Genomic DNA, 24,485 nt, shown 5'->3' with positions numbered 1-24,485 from the left:
AAAAAAAAAAAAAAGTGTCAGGGTGCATAAGGAAGGGGACAGGAAATACTGCTAGAGATATTCTAATGCTATTGGATAAATCCAGGGTACACCTTCCCCTGGCTGGAATAGCATGTCCAGTTCTGATCAGCCCATCTTAAAAAAGATATGTCAGAAATAGAGCAGGTTCAGAGGCAGGGAGTAGTAACTAGATGCCTGGAGAGGCTTCAGTAAGAAAAGAAATTGACAAGACTGGGACTATTTTCGAGAGGAAACAAAGAAGAGGGAGCATCAAAATAAGGACTGGTCTGGAGAAGGCAAATTTGATGTCCTCTCAATATAAAAACAAAGCGATGTTCAATGGAAGGAAAAGGCAGCAAACTTAAAACTAGTACAAGAAAATCATTTTACACAACCCATAGTAATCTGTGGATTTCACTGTCACAACTGATCACTGAGGCCAAGAGTCAAGTATTAGACATTAGCTGAGTATTAGAGTATGGGAACATCTCCACTGAAGTCACTGCAGTGGTGGATGTGACCCAGAGTGTCATCTTTTCATAAATACTGCATCATTCACCTTGGTTTACTAAAAAATTCCCTTCTAGCATATGCTAAAGAATTAAGACAGCAGCTATTAAACATACTCAGCAAAATGCAACAAAATGGGCTCATTTAAAACATCCTGTAGTGACTCTTAAATGCTGAGCTATAGTGGGAATATCCACAAAGACTCCACTACTGTATATCACCAAATTAGATTACCAAAACCATCCAGTTAACTCACACTATCTGTCTAGGTGTGTCAAGGCTAATTCCCCACTCTGGCACTTCAAGTGCAGAAGGTGGGGGCCCTCAAGGATTCTAAAAATTAATACTGGCCACTCCAGGCTTGTATTAAACTCCCAAGGTTACAGCTTTTCTCTGACCTTGGATTGGTAGATGCTGCCACCACCCAAGTGCAGAACCCCTTTGAGAACCCAGGAAGGCGCACTTGGGAATTCCCTCCTGTGGGGTACCCTCAAGCCCTTTCGCCCCCCACCCCCTTCCGGGGAAGAGCTGAGAAAGAAAAAAAAAGAAATCAGCTATTGTCACCAGCTAATTAAACAATATGTGCACAAACCTCTTAAGACACAGAAATCCAATTCTATTCTTAAAAAAGGTAAATTTTATTAACCAAAAAAAAGGAAAGAAAATACATCTTGGAATTTAGGCATTTCCTAGATTTAAAAAAAGAAAACAACTACAAGGATTAAGCATCAAGAATAGCTTTCTTGAGGTCCATCTTTAAGGTTACAAGCAAAACAAAAGGACCTGGGGTTAGCACAGAGGAATCCACAAGCCATAATGAAAGACAAGGAATAAACCTAATTCCGTCTTCCTAGACATTTCCTGATCTACTTACATATCTGGGATTTTAAATGAGTAGTTTCTAGGTATGATACTGATGATTTTTTCATACCTAGCCCAAGCTCTTACATCATAGCTCTGTCCTGTTCGCCTCTCCCCGGGAGAACAACAGACAGACAAAAGGGGAGTCTTGTTTCAATTTTAAAAAGTTCTAGCCTTCCCATTGGCTCTTTTGGCCAGGTGCCCACTCACTTCCTTTTACCTATGCATAGCATCAGGGGCGGCTCTATGTTTTTTGCTGCCCCAAGCACAGCAGTCAGGCGGCCTTCAGTGGTATGCCTGCGGGTGGTCTGCTGGTCACGCGGATTTGGCAGCGTTTCTGCGGGTGATCTGCCGGTCCTGCCACCAAATTGCCGCTGAAGCTGCGGGACTGGCGGACCTCCCGAAGGCTGCCTGACTGCCGCCCTCACGACGACTGGCACGCCGCCCCCTGCGGCTTCCCGCCCCAGGCACGCGCTTGCTGCCCTGGTGCCTGGAGGCGCCCCTGCATAGCAGTGAGACTTTTTAACCCTTTACAAGTAGAGCAATTAGAGAACAGCTACTAAGAGGGATTTTATAGCTACTGGCTGGCTGGGTGTCCAGAAAAGGGAGCTCCACCCCCCCTTCATTTATCACAAGGTGTCTTGTAACAACAGAGAATCCCTCACAATCCATTTGCTTATGCCAGAGTAGGAAGTAAGGGCCCAGTCTAGCAAAGCCATTAAGACTAGAGCTGGTTGAAAGTCGGAATTTTCATTCTGTGGGAAATTCCAAACTAAAAAATAAAGTTCTGTTTAGAAATGCACATAGAATTTTGAAATTCCCTGCAAAAGGGAAAATCTGGGGGGGGAAATCAGTTTGAAATAATCAAAACATTTTGTTGCAAAAATTTCTCTGTGAATTTGAGCCTGAGCTTCCAGCTCAGCTGTGGTTCCCAGGGCTCCCAGTCTTCCAGTTCTGTGGCTGGGAGCCTGGAAGCCTTGAGAGCCCCTAAAGCCTTTCAGGCTCTTGGGTCCAGAGCAGAGACCTTGAAACCATAGGGCAGTCCGCATAGTGAGACTGCTCAGAGCTGCAGGCCCCCGAGCTAATGGATTTCGGATAGAGCCCTGCCTGTGTGTAGTTCGTGTTTTCGTGAAATATTTCAAGTTCAACAAATTGGCATTTTCCAACAAAACTGTTTTGTTGAAAAATCCAGCTCTAGTTCAGTGGGACTAGTCACATGCTTCTATTCTATTCTATATTGGTTCCCAGACCTTGCTCATCACCACAGGATCTGAACACTTGCTTAAAATTAAGCATGTGCTTAAATGCTTTACTGCATTTAAGCCTTAGGTCTTATGTACACACAAAAGTTGTACCATTTTAATGATACCGCTATAACTAAAGCGGTACAATCCCTCTAATGTGGACACAGCTATATATCTATAAAACAGTGCTATATTGGTATATTCTTATATATATACTGGTATTCCTGTATGGGAAGTGCAATAAGCAATAGTGATACAAGCTCTTTTATACTGTGATAACTGCATCCACTCTAGGGGTTGTACCAGTATCATTATTTCATTAAAAATTACAAACCAGCCAACATGGTTCTACCAGTATAAACACAGTGTGTAGAGCAGGACTTAGTGTGGATATTTTCTCCCTGTCCTGATTGACACTGGTAATCAATCTCTTGTCCTAAAGATTAAAAAATGAAATGTAGAAATTAACCTAAACATTAGATTTTAACAAGTGTAAAGATAATTAAAAGTTCATAGTAGAGCTTTTTCTCTATGCAGTTGTTCTCTTTAATGGCCTCGAAGCAGGATTTACATAACTTCAGGGAGTTTGAAAATGAAAGTTTGTACCTAACCTTTTCTTAAAGGTGATTTGCAAATTGTTTTAAAATAGTTTCACAGAAAGGTTATATGTTCACTGTGCCAAACAGCTGCAGACAGGAAGGCATTCATAATTTTGTTAAGTTTTTGTTTTGGGTTTGCAAAGGTTGTTTCTATCATTCTTTTCTACCCCAGGTTTGCTCTCTTTGGTTCACAATTACTTAGCTTTGCTACTGAGCTCTTTCTTTCTTTCTTTCTTTCTTTCTTTCTTTCTTTCTTTCTTTCTTTCTTTCTTTCCTTTTTTTACATTTTTAAAGCGCATTAAAACCCAATTAACAAATTTCAGTAAATTAAGCTTGATGGCCCTGCAGACTCAAGGCTTCTGTTTAGCCACAGAACAGGTACAAAAACACATAGTATCAATGCAAGCTTCACACACACATACAGTCACTGGCACAGTCTATAAGCCTCAACTGTGGCCTGGCAATGTGCAGGTGGTTTTAGTACTAACCTCTTTGTAATGCAAGTGCCACTTTCACAGTCCTCTGCAGTGAGGGGAAGCCAAATAATTTCAAATACTGGACATTAGTGTCTTCAATATCCAGGCTGATATCTAGAAGTCGCAGAGATGGCCCCATCAGAAATGTCATAAGCAGACAGAGAGAGTCACCGCAGGCCACTGTCTTTACTGATCTTCATCTGGAATGATCCCAGACAAAATAGGATCTTCATCCTCTTTCCCCTCACTTGTCTTCAAGGCCATGTTGAGTTTATGCCAAAACAGTGGAATCTCCTTCTCCTCCTGGGGCCACATGAGGTATGTTTTCTTCTTCACCAGCTTTCTCATTCTGTGGTAGGATGATAGACTACCACTGGGGATGTGTTCCAGGAAAATCAGGATCAGGACATCCTTGTGTTCATCAAAGAGGCGAAAACTGGCTATCTGGATCTCCTTAGAGCACCACTCACTTTCCAGGTAGTGGCGGGTTATGACACAAATGGTCTTCCTGCTGGCATAGATGTTTTCCACAATGTTCTTCAGGATGCACTTCCCTGGTTCAAAGTCACGGTGGTGCAGACATAGCCTCCAGTGGTATTTGTCTTCCAGTGTGGGAAGGAGCTCATTGATCACCCACTCCCGGTCATGCGTGTTGTAGGAGACAAACGCGTCATAGTCGTATTTTGTATGTTGCCTCATCCTTTTGTACCTCTTGTCATGAATATAGGCAAGTAGCAGGTGGTAAGCATAAATCCCTTGCCACCTCCAGCGAAAACAGATGCATACTATCATCAGCAAAATAATTGTGGTTGTATTCGTAACAAACAGGATAAACTCATGGTTGACTGTGCAGGAGGAGGTGTGGAAGGCCCACAGTTTCCTTCCCTTACTGGCAAGTGGGAAAGCACAGGTGTACTGGTAGAAATAGAGCACTTGAGTTTTTAAGTCATGAAGAGACCAACTGAGGAACATTTGGTTATCGCAAGAACAAGTGTAAGGATTTTGTCTAAGATCCAAAAAGGTAAGGTAAGGTAAAACCCTTATGTGTTTAAGTTCAATTACATTTAGTTTGTTTCCAGACACTCTGAGTATGGACAGCTTAGAAAAGTTTATGTGGAGAACAAAATCAAGAGACTGCAGCCCTATTTTATTGAGATGTAGCTCTGTCAGCTTCGGTACAGGCTGGAGCAGAGCTGGGCTAATGGGATTGATAGGATTGCAGCTCAAATCCAGTTCTTGGAGCGTAGGGGTGTAACTAAAGGTGGCTGGATCCAAATCAGTGATGGCCAAGTTGCCTGCATGGATTCTCACTATTGATTCCAACCCCTGCAAGAAGTTAGATGGGAAATTCAGAAGCCCTCTCTGACGTTGGCTGTTCAGAGAGAGGTATTTTAAGGACTTCAGGAGAATGAAGGGAGGGTTGTCAAGTTCTCCAGATGTCTCATAGGAGATGTAATTTTCAAAAAGCTGAAGGTCAACCAATGAGTTTACTCCCTGGAAGATGCCTTTCTGCAAAGTTTCCTTGGTGATCTTATTAGTGCCAAGAAGCAGTGTCTGCAGGTGGCTCAGACCTTCAAAGGCTCCGGGTTCTATTGTGCTAATTTGGTTGTCCAGCAGGCTGAGAAACTGCAGAGAAGTCAGATTCCTAAAAGTTTCTTTCTTGATGGAGCTCATCTTATTTCCTGCTAGTTCCATTTTTTCCAGCTTCCCTAAACTATCTGAAAAAGGTCGTGAGATTTCCAAAAGGAGGTTCGTTCCCAAATTTAATTCCAACAAATTGTGTAGATCCGGAAACAAATCTGAGTTGATCTTAGTGATTCTGTTTCCAGTTAGAGTGAGGTGCTCCAGGTTCTTTAGATTGGCAAAGTCATTTGGGACAATTTTCCTAATTTGGTTAAAGCTGAGATCCAGACTTTTCAGAGACATTATATTCGAAGTTGCATTTGGTACTGCAGTGAACTCATTGTTTGCCAAGGAAAGACTCTGTAAAGAATTCAGGGGCTGAAAAGATATCCACGGCACCACTTTTAACCTGTTGTGTGCCAGATCCAAATGCCATAGATGAGTGCAGTTTTCAAAGACAATTCCTTTAATGCTTTCGAATTTATTGCCTTGTAAGTTAAGAGTCTTGACATTGCGGTGCCAAAGGCATACCTTTTCTATGAGATTGTCAGAATCAGTCAAGTTCAACTCATTTAGGTGGATCTCCTCTAGCAAAGAGCAATTCAGTTTTTGGATCACAGCCAATATGTCTAGTGGTGTCATAAATATCCCTCCTAAATATAATCTCTTTAACCCTTTCAGGAAACAAGGGTCTTGTATAATCCATGTAATGTGGTTATGGGTGCCAGAGAAAGATAAATCCAGTGAAAGAAGTCTATACAAAGCATCAGTTGCAACATCAATGAAAGAGATTGGGTTATGGGATGCATCCAGTTCACGAAGCCACATGGGCACATTATCTTTGGTCGTGAAATGTGTTATATTGTTCTCTCTTATGTGCAGCTCTTCCAAAGATTTTACCTTAAACACAACATCCAAAGCATTCAGAGAATGTAACTTGTTTGATGATAAATCAGTTACCTTTAACTTCATCAGGTGGGCAAAGGCAGATGGCTCAATCCTGTCAATATTATTTTTCCTAAGTAGCAAGACTCTAAGGTTCCCCAGCCCATCAAACATAGAGCTGGAAAGAACTCTCAGCTGGTTTGAAGTGAAGTTCAAGATCTTTAGGCTACTTGTGTGAGTAAAAGTGCCTTCTTCAATTAGATGAATTTGGTTCTGAGAAACATTCAAGACTTGCAACAGACTCAGTTTGCTGAAGTCACTCTGCCTCAGGCTTGCAATCCGATTCTCAGACAGATCTAAGCTGCTTACATTCCAGGGAAGGTCACTTGGGACTTGTGACAAGTTCTGATGATAGCACAGCACCTTTATCGTTTTGCTCCACTTTCCATGGACCACACAGTTCTGCAGTGAGTAAGGAGCCACTCCTTGGCCTTGGCTGAAGAAAATCAAGGCAGAGAAAAGCTGCAGGAACAACATCTCTCTAACTCCTGAGCGCTCCTTTAGTTCAAAACCAAGAGCAGTCGTTGTAGCGAGGAGAGAGCTGAGAGTGAAATGAGTGCTCTTGTGTAATCAGGAAAAGTCTCCAAATGAGGAAGAGAAATATCCTTGCATTGCATATCACTATTAATAAAATATTGAGGTCTCTATTTTCAGAAGAGCTGGAGTTAGTTGCTTTACGTCTCATCCTACTGAAGAATTAAAAATTAAAGGGCCAAATTTTCAAAGGACGGTGCAGTGGGTATGTGAGCATCTGTTAGGGCCTGCATAAAACACTCAGGCATGTGCACAATGGGTAAGTGTGCAGAAAGGCCGTAATTTCATCCAGGTCTTCACCAGCGCTCGATTTTGCAATTTAGGTCACTCAGATGTTTAAAACCCCAATTGCTCCTGTAAATCAGGGACATACCTGTAGACATCTAAGCATCCTGAACTGTTAGTGCAAATAATCATGGGTACAAAACTGCACCTGCAAGAATGAGACCACGTTTGAAAAGTTGGCCTATAAAAGGCCTATTTGCTTATGTGGTTTATTTTTGTCTCAGCCGTGGAGGGTAGTTGGGAGGTCAAACAAAGTGAGTTTATGCATTGTGTGGCTTCCTTTGAAAGACATGCCTCAACAATTGTCTTTCCAGATAATAGGCAAAAATCTGGGAGTGTTTCTTTTCAGAAAATGAGATTTTTTTGGTGGTTAGTTTAGAGGATAAAATATGTATGTATGTGCACTGCTACCCTCTGCTGGTAGGAATCAGACCTGCTCAGTATAGGGGCATTTCCTAGGAATGTGAACAGGATTTAGTATTGGAATTTGTGATTCAAGTGTTTGGGTTGTCTTGCATTTACATTTTTCATGATCAAAATAGTGATACGTCACAGCACCACCTATCTGGACTGGCTTTTGGCTAGCCGCTGCCTCTGTTTCCTCTTCTTGGGCTCCCTAATAACTTCAACATAGGCTTTAATGTGTCAAGTAACATAGGCTTTAATGTGTCAAGTAACATAGGCTTTAATGCATCTTGGGGGCTGGGTTTATTAACAAAGGGTGGAATGCTCAAAAGGTGGGGTTGTGACAGCACTCACTGAAATTTGGCCTGCCCTGGCAGCCCCTCTGCCCCTGAGGCCCTCTGCCTGAGAGCTATGGAGAGTCTGTGTGCGGAGCGGCTCATGCAGCTTCCTCCTCCACCTCCTTTGAGTCTCTCCCTTCTCTATCAAGCAAGGACTCCCAGAGCTTCCTACCTAAAAGCTTTTCTTCTCTCCCCTTTGCACTCCACAGGCTTCTGTTTTATCTACCCCCAGAAGGCCTGATTTATCCATATGGCATGCCTGTCCTGTGACATTGTTCATTTTCTCCACCTGGGAAGGCAAACTAAGTGAGTCATAGGTAGGGCTGGACCCATCTCCCTTTAAAGGGCCAGTCATCCTGTGACATGATGGTTAATGATACTTCGTTCTCTCCACAGTGAAATTCACCTGAGGCAGACTGCCAGTACAAGGGGTATACTCCACTTAAGTCCTTCGCAAAGGGGTGAATTTCACCCTGTGCCTTCCATCTGAGGATCTCAAAAGCACTTTATAAATATTCGTGAGTCAAACCTCATAACAATAAGGAAATTCAATGGAGTGTTGCCACTGCATTGCATGAGCATCTCAGCTTTTTTAAAAGTAAATGTCTAGCCCTCGTGGTTGCAGAGAAAAGTTGGAAAATGTGACCCTTAAAAGTGCAAACACCAGAAGCCAAATAAAAAGAACCCCAAATGTACTGGGTTTTGAAATCGCAGGATTTTAAGCCAATCTCGTGCTTTTTGAATGTTTGGGGTTGGTGGCAGTATGAGCGTGGTGGGGTGTGCTCCCCACACTGGCCCTGCAAGACCTGAGTTGGACCAGGGGGGCCAATCAGCTAATTAGGCTGCACATGGGTAAACTTTAGGCTGGAGGTAGCTACTTAGAGAGAAGCTCACCTGAGAGGGACAGGTGGGATTTATACTAAGGACAGGAAATTGGAAGCAGAAAGGGCAGCAGGGAGAAGTTTGCAATCACCTCCTGGGAAAAGGGAGGAGTGTTTGGGGAGGGGGCATACTGCAGAGATGAATTGCCTAAAGTTACTCCTCGGGAGGATGGAGGGAAGAGACTGGAAAACCCAGAGGAGTGGGGAGGGCCAGATGGTTTGGAAGCAGCTCAGGGAAAGGCAGCAAGGTGCAGGAAACGGACCCTGGCTGCTGTGTAGAGGGTCCCTGAGCTGGAACCCGGAGTAGAGGGTGGGCCTGGGTTCTCCTACCAGTCACTGCGGGAGTGGCACTGTGAAGCAGTGAACTGGAAGACTGCCTGAGGCTACTGAAGAGCAGGAACCTTGATACATTCACCCCACATACACGCCCCAAGGAGTAACTACAATAGTGACCTGGTCAGAGGGCTGAGTGACAAAGAGGATGCTGCGGTTCTGGAGTGAGAGATGGGCTGCAGAGGAGAAATTGACAGGGTATAACTGCTGGAAGGGGTGTCGGCCTGACCGAGCTAATCCCCCAGAACTGCCAGGAAGTGAGTAGAGCCCCCTGTCACAGTGGGGCACAGAGAGACTTGTCCAAGGTCACACAGTGAGTTTCTACCAGAACAAGGGCTAAAACGCAGATCTCCAGACTATTAGAGCAATGCCTCAGGGGGCCATTCCTGGGGCCATTGTAATGGGAGCTCTTGTCTTTGCACAGTAACTGCTCCTGGATGCTAGGAAGATTGTGAGATGAGATTCAATGTCATTTTGGCCCCATAAGTAGCTTCCCAAGGCAAAAAAGCCAGTGACAGATGTAATCTCCAAAGGGGATAGAACTGGGGAGGTATCTGGCTTGACCGAAATGTCTGTACCTTCAGAGGGAGGGAGTTCCATGGGGCCCAATTGCACAGCCTTGGTGATTCAATATGCTGCCCTCTCCTGTCCATCTCAGGAAAAGGACCAAGGCCTCAACTGAGACCCCAGCAGGCTATTGCTGTGAGTACCACTGTACCCTGAGTGTTAGTCGTGTGCTGGGCGTACCACAAGCTCAGAGGCAAGGTGTGTAGGCACTCCAAGCACAAGGGCTTCAGGCTCTAACTCTCAGTGGGTTCCCCAAAACCTTTGCACACTTTATATAACTGAAGATTGATTCTTTTCCTAGGACTGCCAGAAATAACAGCTGCGCCCTGGGCATGCTTGTTTTAACGGTTACAAGATAAATCCCAGTTCTCAGTTTAGCCCAGAGGGGCAGTCCAGCACATGGGTATAAGGGTATCCAGGAGTCAGTGTGACCCCTTCGCATTGGCCTTCTGCCTGGGGGCTGCAGCACCATATCTTCCTGTTGCAACTCTCAGCTCTCCGGCCCTCCAAAGCCCCATCTCCTAAGCTAACTGCTGTCCAGCTTTTCCCTTCTCAGCCTGCTCCCAAGTTGCTGCCACCCACTTCTGGCACCTGTTTTAATGATTATGGATCCCTCCGCTAGCTGGATGTTGGACTATGGTAATGATACCCAATAATGAGCTAGCTGGCTCTTTACAATGCATCTGTAGATAATGCAGAATGAAGCCAGTGTTTATTTCCTGTGCCACATGCATGGAATCTAGCTGATGCCTATCATATCTGTATTTCTGTGGGAACAGCGTAGATACATGTTGTTGGTTCAAGACGTTAGGCCAGATGCACTGTTGGTGTAAATGGGCACAGCTCCATTGACTCCGTGGAGTTTCAGCCCTTTACAAAAGGTAAGGATCTGGCCCATTGTGTTTTCAATCCATATGATTGGGTTGAGCGTTTTATAATCAGTTGTGACTCCAGAAAACATCAGTTTATGTCTCACACTCCCTGCCAGCCTGTGGATTCCCAGGGCAGCTAGAGTCATGGGGTTCTCCTATTGCACCATTGAACTGCTCTGACCTTCTGCTTACCCAGCCTACTTCTGTCCCCAAACGGGAAGCTAGCTGCCATTGCAGGGTGGAGCCTTAAATATATTTCCTGTGCTCATGGCACTTTAGAGGAGGCGAAGAAATCTCAGGCCTTTTGCTGTAAATGTCTTTGTTACCATAGAGGAAAACAAAAGCAACCAGGCAGATATGATGTAAATGGTTTGTATTCTACAGACTATGCTTAAGCAATGGTTCCCTGAGGATTACAGACTGAGAACCAGCTGTTTGTTTTGTCTAGGACCAATTGGAGGATAATGGGCTATCCTAAAAGGGTGGGATAGCAGAAACTGCACCCATCCCAGAGCTGTGCAGATTTGTGCCGGAGTGTCAGCTGGGCCCTTGCCTATCTCTAGGTCAAGGATTAATTTCATCCCTTTCATCCCTACCAGCAGTCCCTGCAGGTCAGTGTTCAGGCAACTGGTCTGAGACATCAGCGGTTCCGAGGAGCCCTCACTCGCACTGTACTTTGTGTTTACCCTGTTCTCGCTCCGGCTCAACTCCTGATACACCACATCTTGAGAGGTGTTGAGCATGTGCCACTCCCCTGGATGTCCATGAGAGATCCAGTCCCATGACACTGCTCAGTGTGAGTTTTGCAGGAGTAAGGATTCGGGGATTTCAACCCAGAGATGGCCCCAGACTGGAACACCCAATTCCAGACAAATAATTGTGAAGGAAAAGCTGCAGCTCAGGTCTCTTTGAAAAGGTGTCCCTTTACGGCTAGACAGAATCCTATTGAGCCTCTTCAATTAGAGTGATCGATGCATCTGTCACCTCTGGTCTGAGTATCTGCTCCTCTCTACTGAGCTGCAAAGATTTTCTTGCCATTTGAGAGCTGCTGCTTGCAGAGATCAAAAGAGCATGGCCTGAGAGATGCTGTTTGATTTTTCTCTCCTCAAAAGGCTGTTGTGAGCCTCCGTTCATTAGCGTTTGTGAAGAGCTGTGGATGGAAGGTGCTAGCTAAAGGAAGGGTTATTCTCATCTTATTGTTGCCACAGTAAGATAAATATCACCATCAAATCAATCTCACCCTTGATGCACAGAGCCCTGTTCCGTGTTGTCCTATGAGCAGCGCTTATAATGCACAGGTCCCCCTTTCTAGCTTCAGGATCTGAGTGATAGATTAAAAGGTTGCAAGCTGCATTCATAGAATCATAGAATATCAGGGTTGGAAGGGACCTCAGGAGATCATCTAGTCCAACCCTCTGCTCAAAGCAGGGCCAATCCCCAGACAGATTTTTACCTTGGATCTCTAAATGGGCCCCCTCAAGGATTGAACTCACAACCGTGGGTTTAGCAGGCCAATGCTCAAACCACTGAGCTATCCCTGAAAAGCTCTGGTGCTTTTTAGACCAAGATCTTCGAAGGGTTCCTTTGGAATGGGGCTTTAAATGAATTTCAGCGCTGGAGAACAGTGTCATGGTGACAGCTCTGGAGACTTTCCAAAGTAGGGACGTAAGTTGCACTCCTAAATCTATATTTAGACAACTAAAGAAGTGGTCTGCTTTCAGAGGTGCTGAACACCCAGCAACTACCATTTGGCTTCACTGGAAGGTGCTGGATGCTCAGCACCTTCCAATAGCAGACCGCTTATGTAAGTTCCTAAATACGAGCTGGGGAGCATAACCCATTTTGGCAAATCCTCCACTTAGCCCCAGAGCACATACAACGCAGGCAGTGTCAGGACAAGCTCCCCCTCGATGTGCCTGAATACTGACCAGGAGGGACCACCACTTGGTGTGAAAGGGCACTTCAGTTAGTCCCTGCCAGCTGTGATGGCAATTTTATGTGGGAGACATTTCTCCACTAGTCTTTGCGCTGAGGCCAACGATTTTTTTCACAGAGTTTCTCAACAATGTACAGAGCAAGGCTATTTTTAGACCCATACCCCCATCCTCCACAGCTGTCTGCCCCACAGACAGCAGAGTTCCCTTTTTTGAGTTCCTTTCTGGAATTATGTTATTTGCTTTGATTCTCTGCATTGGGTTTAAATACCGTGGTCATTGATTCCTGTTCAGGAGTGCAAGTAGGGTGGTACGCTCCAGTACGCAGTACCAGCAAGAGATTTTTAGGGGGTACGGGGTACCAGAAAGACTTGGGGCTAGCCCCCCTCTCCAGTGGTGGGGTGGGACTGAGCTCTGTTCCTTAAAGGAGCAGAACAGGGCTAGGGAGGGCATTCATTCTTTATATGGCTTTAACAGCACAATGCATATGCTAACAAACTTAAACAAAGGCTTTGTTTAAGTTTGTTAGCTTTGTTTAAGTTTGTTAGCATATGCATTGTGCTGTTAAATTGGTCAGGAGTCTTCAAGAGGGGAGGAATGTGGGGAGGACTGAAGGTGTTTAAACAGTATCAGGGGGTAGCCCTGTTAGTCTGTATCTACAAAAACAACAAGGAATCTGGTGGCACCTTAAAGACTAATAGATTTATTTGGGCATAAGCTTTCGTGAGTAAAAACCTCACTTCTTCGGATGCATCCGAAGAAGTGAGGTTTTTACTCACGAAAGCTTATGCCCAAATAAATCGGTTAGTCTTTAAGGTGCCACCAGACTCCTTGTTGTTTAAACAGTGTTTTTGATTCTGTTTCTCCCCATTGGTCTGAACTATCCATGACATCCATACTGCATCACATCAAGTCCAAATCATTAGAGGAATGTCTTTGCTTGGACTGACCAGAGGAGGTTTGGATTCTGATGTCAGCCCAGTTCTGCAGCCTGACAGGAATCAGGTGTTGACCCTAGTGTACATAGAATTCTTCTTTGCAGCCAAACTAGTCTAATGTGCATTTTGCTAACTGGAACTGGAGCAGCAAAACAAAGAAAACAAATGCCTCATTTTCCAGCTTTGTGGGTCAGAGAACTATAAATGAAGATTATAATGCCAGACACTGATGTCCTTAAACCAGCTGCCTCAGGAATCTGCCAAGAACTTTGCTGAAAATATGTTCCTCCTCTTAGCAACAGAGCTAAGACTTATCACACATCTGCCCACCTTTATTCGAATTAAGCTCCTTCTGATCTGACAGCTCAGGCATTGTCAGTTTCATCCAGGACAATTTACAAACTTGGAACCTAATCCTGTAAACCCTTAATCATTTGATAAATCCCATTGAAGACAATGGGACTATTTGCATGTCTATGGACCACTTTTGTGGTAAGCGTTTGAGAAGTCTGTTCTGTTCCTATAAAGGAATTTGAATCTCCCATTGAAATGCAATGTTTGAGTACGATATCATAATGCAGTTTAGGATACAGTCCTACTTAAAATTTGTCTTTTAATAAGTCATACATATGCTGAAATAGCTCCTCACGAAACTCCCATATTCCATATAAACAGACTGAAATACTACATATTCGGGGGGAAAGTGAGTAGTTAAGCATGTTGATATTTGTATATACAAACACCCATTTCATCACTGTACTGGAAAATATAGCTGAACTTAAATTTCTATGGAATTTGAAGAAAGTTTAACAGCTGGCCCCAATTGTTTTCTGTGTTAATCGGTGTGAAGCTGAAAAAATTACATGCCTTCTAAGAGAAAAGAATCAGTCCACACTTACTGAAAAAAAAATTCCTTCCAACTGGTGTTCAGAAAAGTGCCACAAGACACATACATAACCTCATGAGCAGAAGGCGAAGAGGAGCCCCTCCCACATTATGACCAACAACAAAAATAATAATAATAATAATAATAAAATCTCAAAGAGGCAGAGGTTCACAAATTTGCAAACATAAGAGCCTGTGTTATGTTTTAAACCAGTGGTCCCCAACCTTTTCCGTGGGGCAGGCGCCGGACGACTGTGGCCGCCGGACAAGCAGCCGCCAAAATGCCGCCCTGAAGCGGCAACGTCAAGAGGCGTCGCCACCGAAATGCCGCTGAAATTCGGCGGTAGCGCTTCTTGACATTGCTGCTTCATGGCGGCATTTTGACGGCTGCTTGTCCGGCGGCCAGGAGGCGGGCGCACATGGATGCCCCGGTGGGCGCCATGGCGCCCGCGGGCACTGCGTTGGGGACCCCTGCTTTAAACCACCTCAGCACATGCCAGGCTTATGAACATTAAAAAGTTAACTGCAAAGGAACACTGAAGCTCATTAACCTGAATGTGTGCCAGCCAGTACGCCCTCACGGACTAAAGGTGCCGTCACACCTGAACAGCTAAAAATTAACCTTGCCTTTTTAAGCTAAACGGAGTCATGTCACTGGCTCCATCTCTGTTGTTACATAACAGATAACAAAACTCCAGTGGGGCATGGTGCTGGCACATAGGCTCTGAGGTATGTGGTGTGATTTTTCAGAATCTCTTTTGGGAATAGTCATGTAGGTGAAATAGCTGGTACTTATGATTATGCTATTTCTATGCATCTATATTCATCTTGGTATCTGAAGTTATGAATATTTGCTATGTTTACTACATGTTTGCTCCTGTGGTAAAGCCCACAAGGTATTCAGCCAGCACATGAAGGGACAAGTCAAGTTGAATGGCCCATTAAGGAACACTTAGCTCACTATGGACCCTGGAAAACACCTGTCTACACTTAATGGACTTTTTGTGACTGTTCTAATCTAACTAGAATATGGGTGGGGGTGATGGACATGTAACTTGCCCATGTGACTCCAAACACCATCTTCTGCAGTAAGAACAGATTTCCCTTTACTTGGCACTTGGCATAAGCCAAAAGGCCCTGGCCTGGAAACCTATCCATTTTACCTCTTTCCTGCTCTGGCCTCTTTCCTGCTCCAGCCTCTAGTCTATGAACATATACTAATGGGAGCATTCTAACCAAGGGACTGAGGACTTTAAGGTAATCTGAAGCCTTCATATTTCCTTGATCCTTTGCAGATGGACTTATTCATAGGATACCAGGGTTAGAAGGGACCTCAGGAGGTCATCTAGTCCAACCCCCTGCTCAAAGCAGGACCAATCCCCAAATATATGAGTTGGATATGGTACAGAGACTGTTTTAGCCTCATTGATTGCTGATTTCTCCCTTGCAATAGTCAAAGATCAGATGTCTGCTGACTTTTTCACGAGTCAGCAGCCTTTGATACCTGTGGTACAAGCAACACAGCCCTTGCTTGAGTGGTTTTGTTCTTTCCTCTCCAAATGTCAAAGCCTGTTCCCATTGAACTCAATAGCAAAACTCCTTTTGATCTCAATGGGAACAGGATTTTGGCCCCAAGGGATCAGAGAAGGTGATTTTGATCAACTGCTTATCAGTTGCTGGGCTGGGGATGGGGTGGGGAGGAGTCACATGGAGGGTCATGTGGGGAGGTCACGTGCCCCCCTTGTGTCCCTCCCATCAGCCCAGTACCGGCAAGAAATGATTTCTACTTGCACCACTGTTCCTGATAGATAAAAAAGTCTATTGAACAACTGTCAGGCAATTATGATTACAGATGTCCAAGGCCAGGTCCAAAGCCCATTAATAACTGGGGACCAGAAAGAATCTAGCTGTGTCCGAGAGATGATCTCCTTCCCAAGTCTTCCAGTCCCTCTTGTCATCCTGAAATCTCCACAGGTCTTACTTTCTCCTAAACTCGAGAGTTCTCAATCATTTATAGTCAAGGGAAAGAATCCAACTGCTTGTTAGCCACTTAATGGAACAAACCACCTACATCTTGTTTGTTAATTAAAAGAACAGATTGCACTGCATTTTCTTTATTAAAACCAGTGATTTAAGTCATTCTAAAGCTTCATCAGGCTTTTCATGAGCCCAGGATGATTGGCTGACATGGAAGCAAAAGAGAAAAGCTCAAGATTCAAAGCAGAAGAAATAAATGTTCAGCCTTCATCAGTCCACAAGGATACACCTGAAATCAGCTCCTGACACCGTCCTGGACTCCTCCAGCTTCCTTTTGCTTTATATGGGAATGGGCCAAAATGTTGGAAATGATTGGATCGTGCATTTCTTGGACAGTGTTCAAGGAGAGTGCAGGTGAATGCAGAGCCGGAGCTTCCTTGGGAAGAGATTAGACTGCAACGCAAGAACAACAGAACAGAGAAACCTAATTTCCAGGATCACTTCTTCTGAACTTGGTGTATCCACCAAGCTGGGTTGCACTAATATCTCTCCTGACCTGCCGGCTTTGGTCCATCTTATGTATAAAGTGTGTATTCTCAATGTCTCACTGGAGCTACTCCTAGATGATTTGAGGAGGAAGGTTGGGCCATATGACATATAAAAGCTAATTTTCTCTATATTTGCAATAAGCTCTCAGATTTATGATATGACCTGTTCTATCATAGTAATTGCATCATTCTTCATACTCGCATAGGTCACAGAGGAAACTTCACTAGCATTATAATTCAGGGAGTGAAACTGGTTGGTTTGTTCAACACTTTGAACATATGACATTTCCATAAGTGCTATTAATAACACACTTTTTAAAAGTTGCAAATAATTCTGAAAAAAAAGTCTTTAAAATAACAATTTCCTCTTATTTTCCCTATGTGAGTCTCCCTTGTGCATCTCTCACGTAACAGGATAAAGACAGCTGGGGCCAGATCTTCCCGGGGGTAAATCAGCCTTCTTTCACAGAAGCCAATGGAGCGGTACCAATTTTCACCATCTGAGGATCTGGCCCACAGCATGAAACCAAAGGTAAATGCTGCAAGCCCTCAGTATGATCAACATGAGTTCTGCCTGCATTTGGGACCACAGCAGGACTGGATACCAGGTGTTTTCATATTGTGAAACTCAAACTCCCCTCTCATTGAATTCAATAGGGCTATAGCACCGTAACTAAGAGGAGAATGTGTCTTTAGATCTTCAGTCACACTAATGGCAATGAACTAATACAAGACTTTGGAATTATCAGGCATTTCACAACAGCCTGTGGTTTTTCAGGTGCAAACTGACTCCAGCGATCATTGAGACAAACTTTCCGAGGTGGTCAAAGTAGCTGGAGCTGTAACATAAAAATATGAAATAAATCCTATCAAGAGAACTTAAACCCCCCATTATTTTACTCCATATTAAGTGCTGTTTTTCCAAGCAGCCCTTGCTCCCCCAGGCCATAATGAGATTAGTGTTCACATTAAATGGCCTGTAAGATATTAGCCTTTGTTAGTTTGTAGTCTCTGTGCTTGGAAAGGCAACAGGAAATAGCACAGAGAAACTCCCTTCTGTTAGTGATAAAGAATATTTCAAGGAAAATAAGCAACTGGGTATGAAAACAATGGCAGAATGGAACACGTGGCAAGACACCTTGGAGCACAGCCTGCTGCCACTGAAGTCAATAGGAATTTTTCCATGGCTGCAGTGGAAGCAGGATTGTGAGAAATGACCTAACGGCAGTAATTACGTAGTTAAAAAAACAAATGTTTTCTCTGCATCACATTTCACATGCAGAAGGTCTGTCTGTAGTATTTGTCTGCACAATCTGCCCTGTCTTATTCTTCTCCTTCCTGGGCCCCAACACCAGAGTGTCTGATGTTCACCTCATAGCAGCAGTTTAGCAAGAAATCGGTCTTTAAAAAATTGTTTTGCATCTGACACCACCTGCAAAGAATCCAGCTTCATTCAAGAAGATGGAGACGCTGTAAAACACAAGATCTGCTTCTCTTTAAAATGAACAGAAAATACCGATAGTCTGTTCAGTCGTTTCTAGAAACTCTTGTTGACCCAGTTTCATGGGTCCACAGGCTTGGTGCTCTTGAACAGCTCTGAATCAATCCTTGGCAGGAGCCTCTTCAGTGTGACAACCCCCGCAGTGCACACTCGCTGTAGGGTAAGGTTCCTTGCCTTCAATGCCTCCTGGGATTAACCACAGAGCCGTCATCACCCCAGCTTCACTCTGTGAGCTCCCTGCAGTGAGTCCAGCTGAATAGGCCACCTGGGGAAGCCTTGCACACACCCACACCCACACCCACAAAGGGAAGCAAAGCGCGCGCGCACACACACACACACACACACACACACTGCCTTCCTTAGTCCTCAGTCAACAGTGACTCTCAGCCAGCATTGTAAAAACAAAAGGGTTTATTAGTTGTCTGGAGCACAACATAGACAATTCTTTGTTAGCACAGCAAGCAGGAAGTTACGGCAAAGTCCATCTTGGTCAGATCCAGAGCCCTAAGAGCTGGCTCTCGACCCCCAAGTCCCCATTTCACCAGCCCCCCCCCCCCCTTCCAGCTGCCTCATGTTTAGCCACCATCTCTGGCTCCTCTCCAGTCCTTTGTCCTGGCTGCCAGGAAAACTCTTGTCACCTGCTTTTCACCTTAGTTCCTTTGTTCCCCAGCTGGTCAAACTGGTTGATTTCCTGCAGAGGCTTGGCTGTCCAGGTCTGTTAGTTGCTAGGCACCAGATGTCTGGGCCATCAGAATGACCCCTAACCTCTGGCTGAGTTACTGAAGTCGTCAAATCATGGTTTAAAGACTTCAAGTTACAGAGAAGCTACCATTTACACTAGTTTAAACTTGCAAGTGACCCATGCTCCATGCTGCAGAGAAAGGTGAAATCCCCCCAGGGTCTCTGCCAATCTGACCCAGAGGCAAATTCCTTCCTGACCCCAAGACCCACCAGCTAGACACCTGGGAAAGAATTCTCTGTAGTAATGCAGAGCCATTCCGATCTAGTGTCCCATCACTGGCTGTTGGAGATATTTGCTGCTAGCAGTCGTAGATCAGCTACATGCCATTATAGGCAGTCCTCTCATACCCCCCTCCATAAACTTATAAAACTCAGGCCTTGGCTACACTGGCAATTCACAGCGCTTCACTTGCTGCGCTCAGGGGGGGTGAAAAAACACCCCCCCTGAGCGCAGCGAGTGCAGCGCTGTAAAGCGCCAGTGTAATCAGCGCCTGCAGCGCTGCAAGCTATTCCCCTCGGAGAGGTGGAGTACTTGCAGCGCTGCGAGAGAGCTCTCGCAGCACTGGCGGCGCGACTACACTCGCGCTTCACAGCGCTGCCGCGGCAACGCTGCCACGGCAGCGCTGTGAATCCGCGAGTGTAGCCAAGGCCTCAGTCTTGAAGCCAGTTAGGTTTTTTTCCCCCCATTGCTCCCCTTGGAAACTGTTCCAGAACTTCACTCCTCTGATGGTTAGAAATCTTTGCCTAATTTCAAGCCTAAACTTGTTGATGGCGAGTATATATCCATTTGTTCTTGTGTCCACATTGGCGCTTAACTTAAATAATTCCTCTCCCTCCCTGGTATTTATTCCTCTGATGTATTTATAGAGAGCAATCATATCTCCCCTCAGCCTTCTTTTGGTTAGGCTAAACAAGCCAAACTCTTTGAGTCTCCTCTCATAAGGTAGGTTTTCCATTCCTCGGATCATCCTAGTAGCCCTTCTCTGCACCTGTTCCAGTTTGAATTCATCTTTCTTAAACATGGGAGCTCAGAATTGCACACAGTATTCCAGATGAGGTCTCACTAGTGCCTTGTATAATGGTACTAACACTTCCCTGTCTCTACTGGAAATACATGGAATGTTTCTTAGAATTCATGGAGCTGGTTTATCTTTTTACCAACAAGAAAATTAAGCATTGATCCATTTTGAGCCAGAAAGTCCTTATGTCTTCTGGCAGTAGTTGATAAATTTGTGGTCACTGTGGGAAGGCAAATACATTCCAAGCAAACACATTCCAAGTTGCATCAGCACCAATGGAAATGTTGACTGATGAGCTTGTGCCCCAACTGGCTTGGCAGCTTTATTCTTTGCAATGTTGCTCTCACGTTCCTTCCATCTTTGACTTTCAATCCAAGCAGGAAGAATAAAGTTCAGATCCTGCAGCAGTGGCCAGGAAACCAGCATCTGATTTCATCTTCAGAACAACAATGGGCCATAAAGAGTGGGCTCTTGGTCAGTTTGGTGCAGAAACACTTATTACTAAGAAGTGGATGAGCTGTCAGGATTAGTGTGATTCCCTGGAAGATATACACCAGAGAGGAAGAGCTCACCTCGGGTAGGCATCTCAGCTTATCTTTCAAAGCCAATGCTCCTGGTGTGCTGATAGTGTGGAATATACCAGCAAACGAGTGTGCAGCTTCATTGGTGATGTGGTGCTTGGGTTACCGATGGCAGGATGTGGGGTTTTTTTGCTGCAGATTGGGGGTGTTATGTAGTCCAGGGTTTTTGGAACTGTGGGGCAGTAGTATACAGCAGGGTATAGGTCCAGCTCTGGATGTCAGGTGTATGCGATAATGGGCACACAAATGCAGAATCAACACAAAATCAGGAAGAGAGAGGAAAATAGTATTATCAAATATGGATGGTTGGGTCTTTCTCAAAAGCCTTTCCCCATCTGACACTTTCTCATGTCTTCGTAGAATCAGAGGGGCTGATTTAATCTAAGTATTATTTTTAAGAATTTACTTTAGAGACAATGCATTGCAAGTGGACTTCCTTGATGGAATTATTTTTTCCTAGTTACCTTATTTACGGTAAATCTACTTCACCCCAAACATCCCAAGGAATTTTGGAACATACAGGAGTGTAGATACATGGCCATTACGGTCTATTTTGTCAGTGATCTGCATAGTAAGAGGTCCCCAGGTAGTCCACATATTGTATATGTATGATTCTATGTTACCACCTCACCCAAAGTGAGGTCCCAGGTGGGATTGAGCATTTGCCCTCCTGAGCTGAATTGGGAAACTTTTCCTGCCTAATGAGGACAGAACTGCCTCCCTTATGGAGGTCAGAAACTACTTGATGGGGGATGCTGGTGACCAAAGTCTGAAATTGTGGTGTAATCGTGTTGTGTCAATAGAACGGCACCCTTCTCCCTGCAGTGATGAGGTGCAGCTGGTGCCGTTTTGTTTGTATGGAATGTGAATGGGAGGCACAAACTCCTTTTCCATCACACCCATCTTCTCTTCCACTCCTATTCTCAGATTCCTTTGTACAGGGTTACATTTCCTTGTGCATCACCACCAGAAACCTGCACAGCCTGACTTCAGGTTCTGAGTCCAAAAGCAGGAACCACCTGCCAACTCTGCAAGCAAATTAGCAGGCTATCATGGAGGTGCCAGAAGTTAGCTTCCTGTCAGTGTGTGAGGAGCCCAGGGCTTGTTGGGTGGAGACCTTACTGGGAGGGATGGGCAAATAATTCTAGTGGATGCTTGTGTAATATCCAGCTTGTAAAATAGTTAGTCCTGCTCTCCAGCAAACTTGTTACTTTATTTACTTATTCCTGCCACTCTCCATGGCCCTGTCAGACCATGGCCTTTCCTCCTACAGGTTGCCAAAAACAGGACCAAGTGTGGCAGTGTTCAGTGTGATGTGCACACTGATTACACTAGGAACTGGACTAAGATCCATCCACTCATTTCTTGTAGCTATCAGATGGCGAGGTCCACAATCCAACTGGGGCTTGATTTGGACCTGTGACCCAGAGATGAAAGGCTCCAGGCCCTTCTACCAGTTCCCCAGGGTGCCTGGTTCCAATGATCATCCTGAGATCTCAAGGCATCTTTCAGCCAGCCAGCCAGCCCCAGTTGTGGTCAGGAATTTATGGTGAAATGGAAAAATCCAATTGCTGATTAGAATAAGCCCCTGTAACAAAGGCAGCCACCTGCATCCTTTGCACTAATAAGAGGAAGGAAGATGAATAAATATCGGCATTGTCTATTTTCTTGAAAAAAGCAATTAAAGTGATACTGAGACTTCAATAGAAGTTCCAGGAGCCCAGACTGCTTGGTCTGCATATAGAGAAAGAGGAAAGCTCTTGAATCAAATAGAGAGAAGAGCAGAGTGTTTGACATCCATTAGCCTGTAACCATCACTCTGAAATCAGCATCTGGCTTTCTCTTGATGTCCTCAAACTGTTAGTTAGCATGAACTGGAACTGGCTTAATTAGCATAACTGGCCTAGTCCAGATTTGGCAGCCCTGTGAGAATTTAGAGAGCATGAATGGGAGATGCAGGGATGCACATCCCTGGGAAGATAATACAATGCCAACATGCCTTTGGTTAAAGGTCTAGGGAAGGGAACACTGGAGACTGGGACATCAGGTCCCTACAGCATAAAATGGGGCAGAGGGGAGCCATAAAACCATGATAAAAATGAAGAGGGGTGTGGCTCCGATGCCATGTGATCGAGAGCTGACATTTAGTTGTCTCTCTTGCTGTTGGGGTCTATTTTTTCACCATTATTTATGTTATTTATGAGAGAGAAGAGAGGGAATGCAGGGAAAGGGAGAACAGGAGAAGGCGGAGACAGGAAGTGGGAAGGAGGATTGAAATTCAGTGGGAAAGAGGAAAAACTGCCGTCATGCCGGAAGCAGCAAGACTTCTCAGTCTGTGACAGATGGAAATGAGGCTTCCTGATTCAGGCAGGGGGAGCTGGCAGGGGTGACTCTACCCACCCAACCCAAAGGAGAGACATTAAACCTGGGAAGGAGCAAGGAGAAGGTTAACTGCAGCTGTCTCTGCACTGGGAATGACTGGTCAAAATTTTGATAGAGCTTTACATTCCTTCTCACAGTCCAGAGGGGTGGAGGATTTGGGGAGAGAGCCCATGCTGAGATGGGATCAAGCTGAGTAGGTTGTAGTCAAATTAGAAGGGAGATTGGTTAGAAACACTGAAAAATAACGTTCCGGTGAGTATGACTCTCATGAGAAGAGAGTTTTATTATAAAGAAAAAAGTCTCTTTGGAATATATCACAGGAGTTGAGCCAAATAGAGTTTCACGAATGTCAGCCCATAAATAAACCCCTCCACACTAAAAGATGCCACTGAATGCATTCTACTTGGATCAAATCCCCTCCACTTCATTTCACTATCTGCTTTCTTTCCTATCCTGCTAGTGAAGTTGTGCCCCTAATGGGAGTTAAGGACCAGATCCTCAGCTTCATTCGCTTCAAATGGAGCTTCAGCGGTTTATGCCAGCAGACCATCAGGCCCTAAGTTATAGGCATGATTCAAAATTCAGAGCCAAGTTTTCAGACAATTTCGGTAGACAAATCTGTGTGCAATTATGTGCCTATTTTGTGGGTGCAAGTGCATATGTACACACACAGTGGGTAAATGCAAGCACAGATGAGCCTAATTAGCTATGGGGTGATGATGAAGATATTGGAATTACCAGCTCAGTCTTAACATTGTCATCACAGAAATGTTTGTTTAGCATATATGGTAAAATCTGAGGGGGAATACAAAAATACGGCGTGAGCTCTAGCAGGACATATAAACCCAGATCGTTTCCAGCTATTCATTACTGGATAGTTCCATGCCATTTCTCAGAGCTGGCCCCGTTCTCCCTGGAATGATGAAATTGACAGTACAGCTCGCGGGTTTGTTAGAGAGTTCAGGTTTTGCAAACCTCACAGTCTATTCTGTAGATTCACATAAATTTGGATCTTTCCCCCCAAGGAGTATTCAATATTTAACCCCCCAACTTGCTCTTCTACCTATGATCCCAGGTCTGTTCAGATCAAGGTGCCAACCGCGCCTTTTTGATAAATCTTTCTCCAAAATCAATACTCTTAAAATTCCTCTGTCCAGGAGGGATGAGAAGAGGAAGAGCATCTTTTTGTTCTGGACTTTTGTGCTCTTTAAGTGTCTGATTCTGTCACCCTTATGCATGCTGTCTAAACAGCTTCCTCCACGGATAGTGACATGGCTGGTACAGGTGGGTGCCCTGTACCTTATTAAGGCAGCAAAAATGATGTCCGAGGATCTATCCCAACCTTCACCAGCTGAAGATCTGGCCCCCCATATTATATTTCATTGGATTTTTTTCTTTCCTTCTCACTTCCTTCCCCCATGTTTCTGTCTTGAGCAGAACGTGAACAGGATAACATATGAGTCTAAGCTGAATTGTCAAGCCCACAGTGTTTGAGTGGTCTGAAAT

At 44.6% G+C, this 24,485-nt stretch overlaps 1 protein-coding gene across 1 annotated transcript; it reads right to left on the bottom strand.

Annotated features, from left to right (window-relative positions):
* Positions 1–3,876: 3,876 nt before the first annotated feature.
* On the bottom strand, positions 3,877–6,735 carry LOC135882046 (toll-like receptor 13). The gene has a single exon (XM_065408803.1). The coding sequence runs from the start codon at positions 6,733–6,735 to the stop codon at positions 3,877–3,879; it is 2,859 nt and encodes a 952-aa protein (XP_065264875.1).
* Between the last annotated feature and the right edge of the window lie 17,750 nt (positions 6,736–24,485).

Source organism: Emys orbicularis, chromosome 8 (assembly GCF_028017835.1).
Source record: "Emys orbicularis isolate rEmyOrb1 chromosome 8, rEmyOrb1.hap1, whole genome shotgun sequence".
NCBI lineage: Eukaryota > Metazoa > Chordata > Testudines > Emydidae > Emys > Emys orbicularis.
This window is presented reverse-complemented; position numbering and strand designations above follow the sequence as displayed.

Coding starts and splice junctions, on each gene's coding strand:
- LOC135882046 (XM_065408803.1), bottom strand. CDS start 6,735: ATGTTGTTCCTGCAGCTTTTCTCTGCCTTGATTTTCTTCAGCCAAGGC.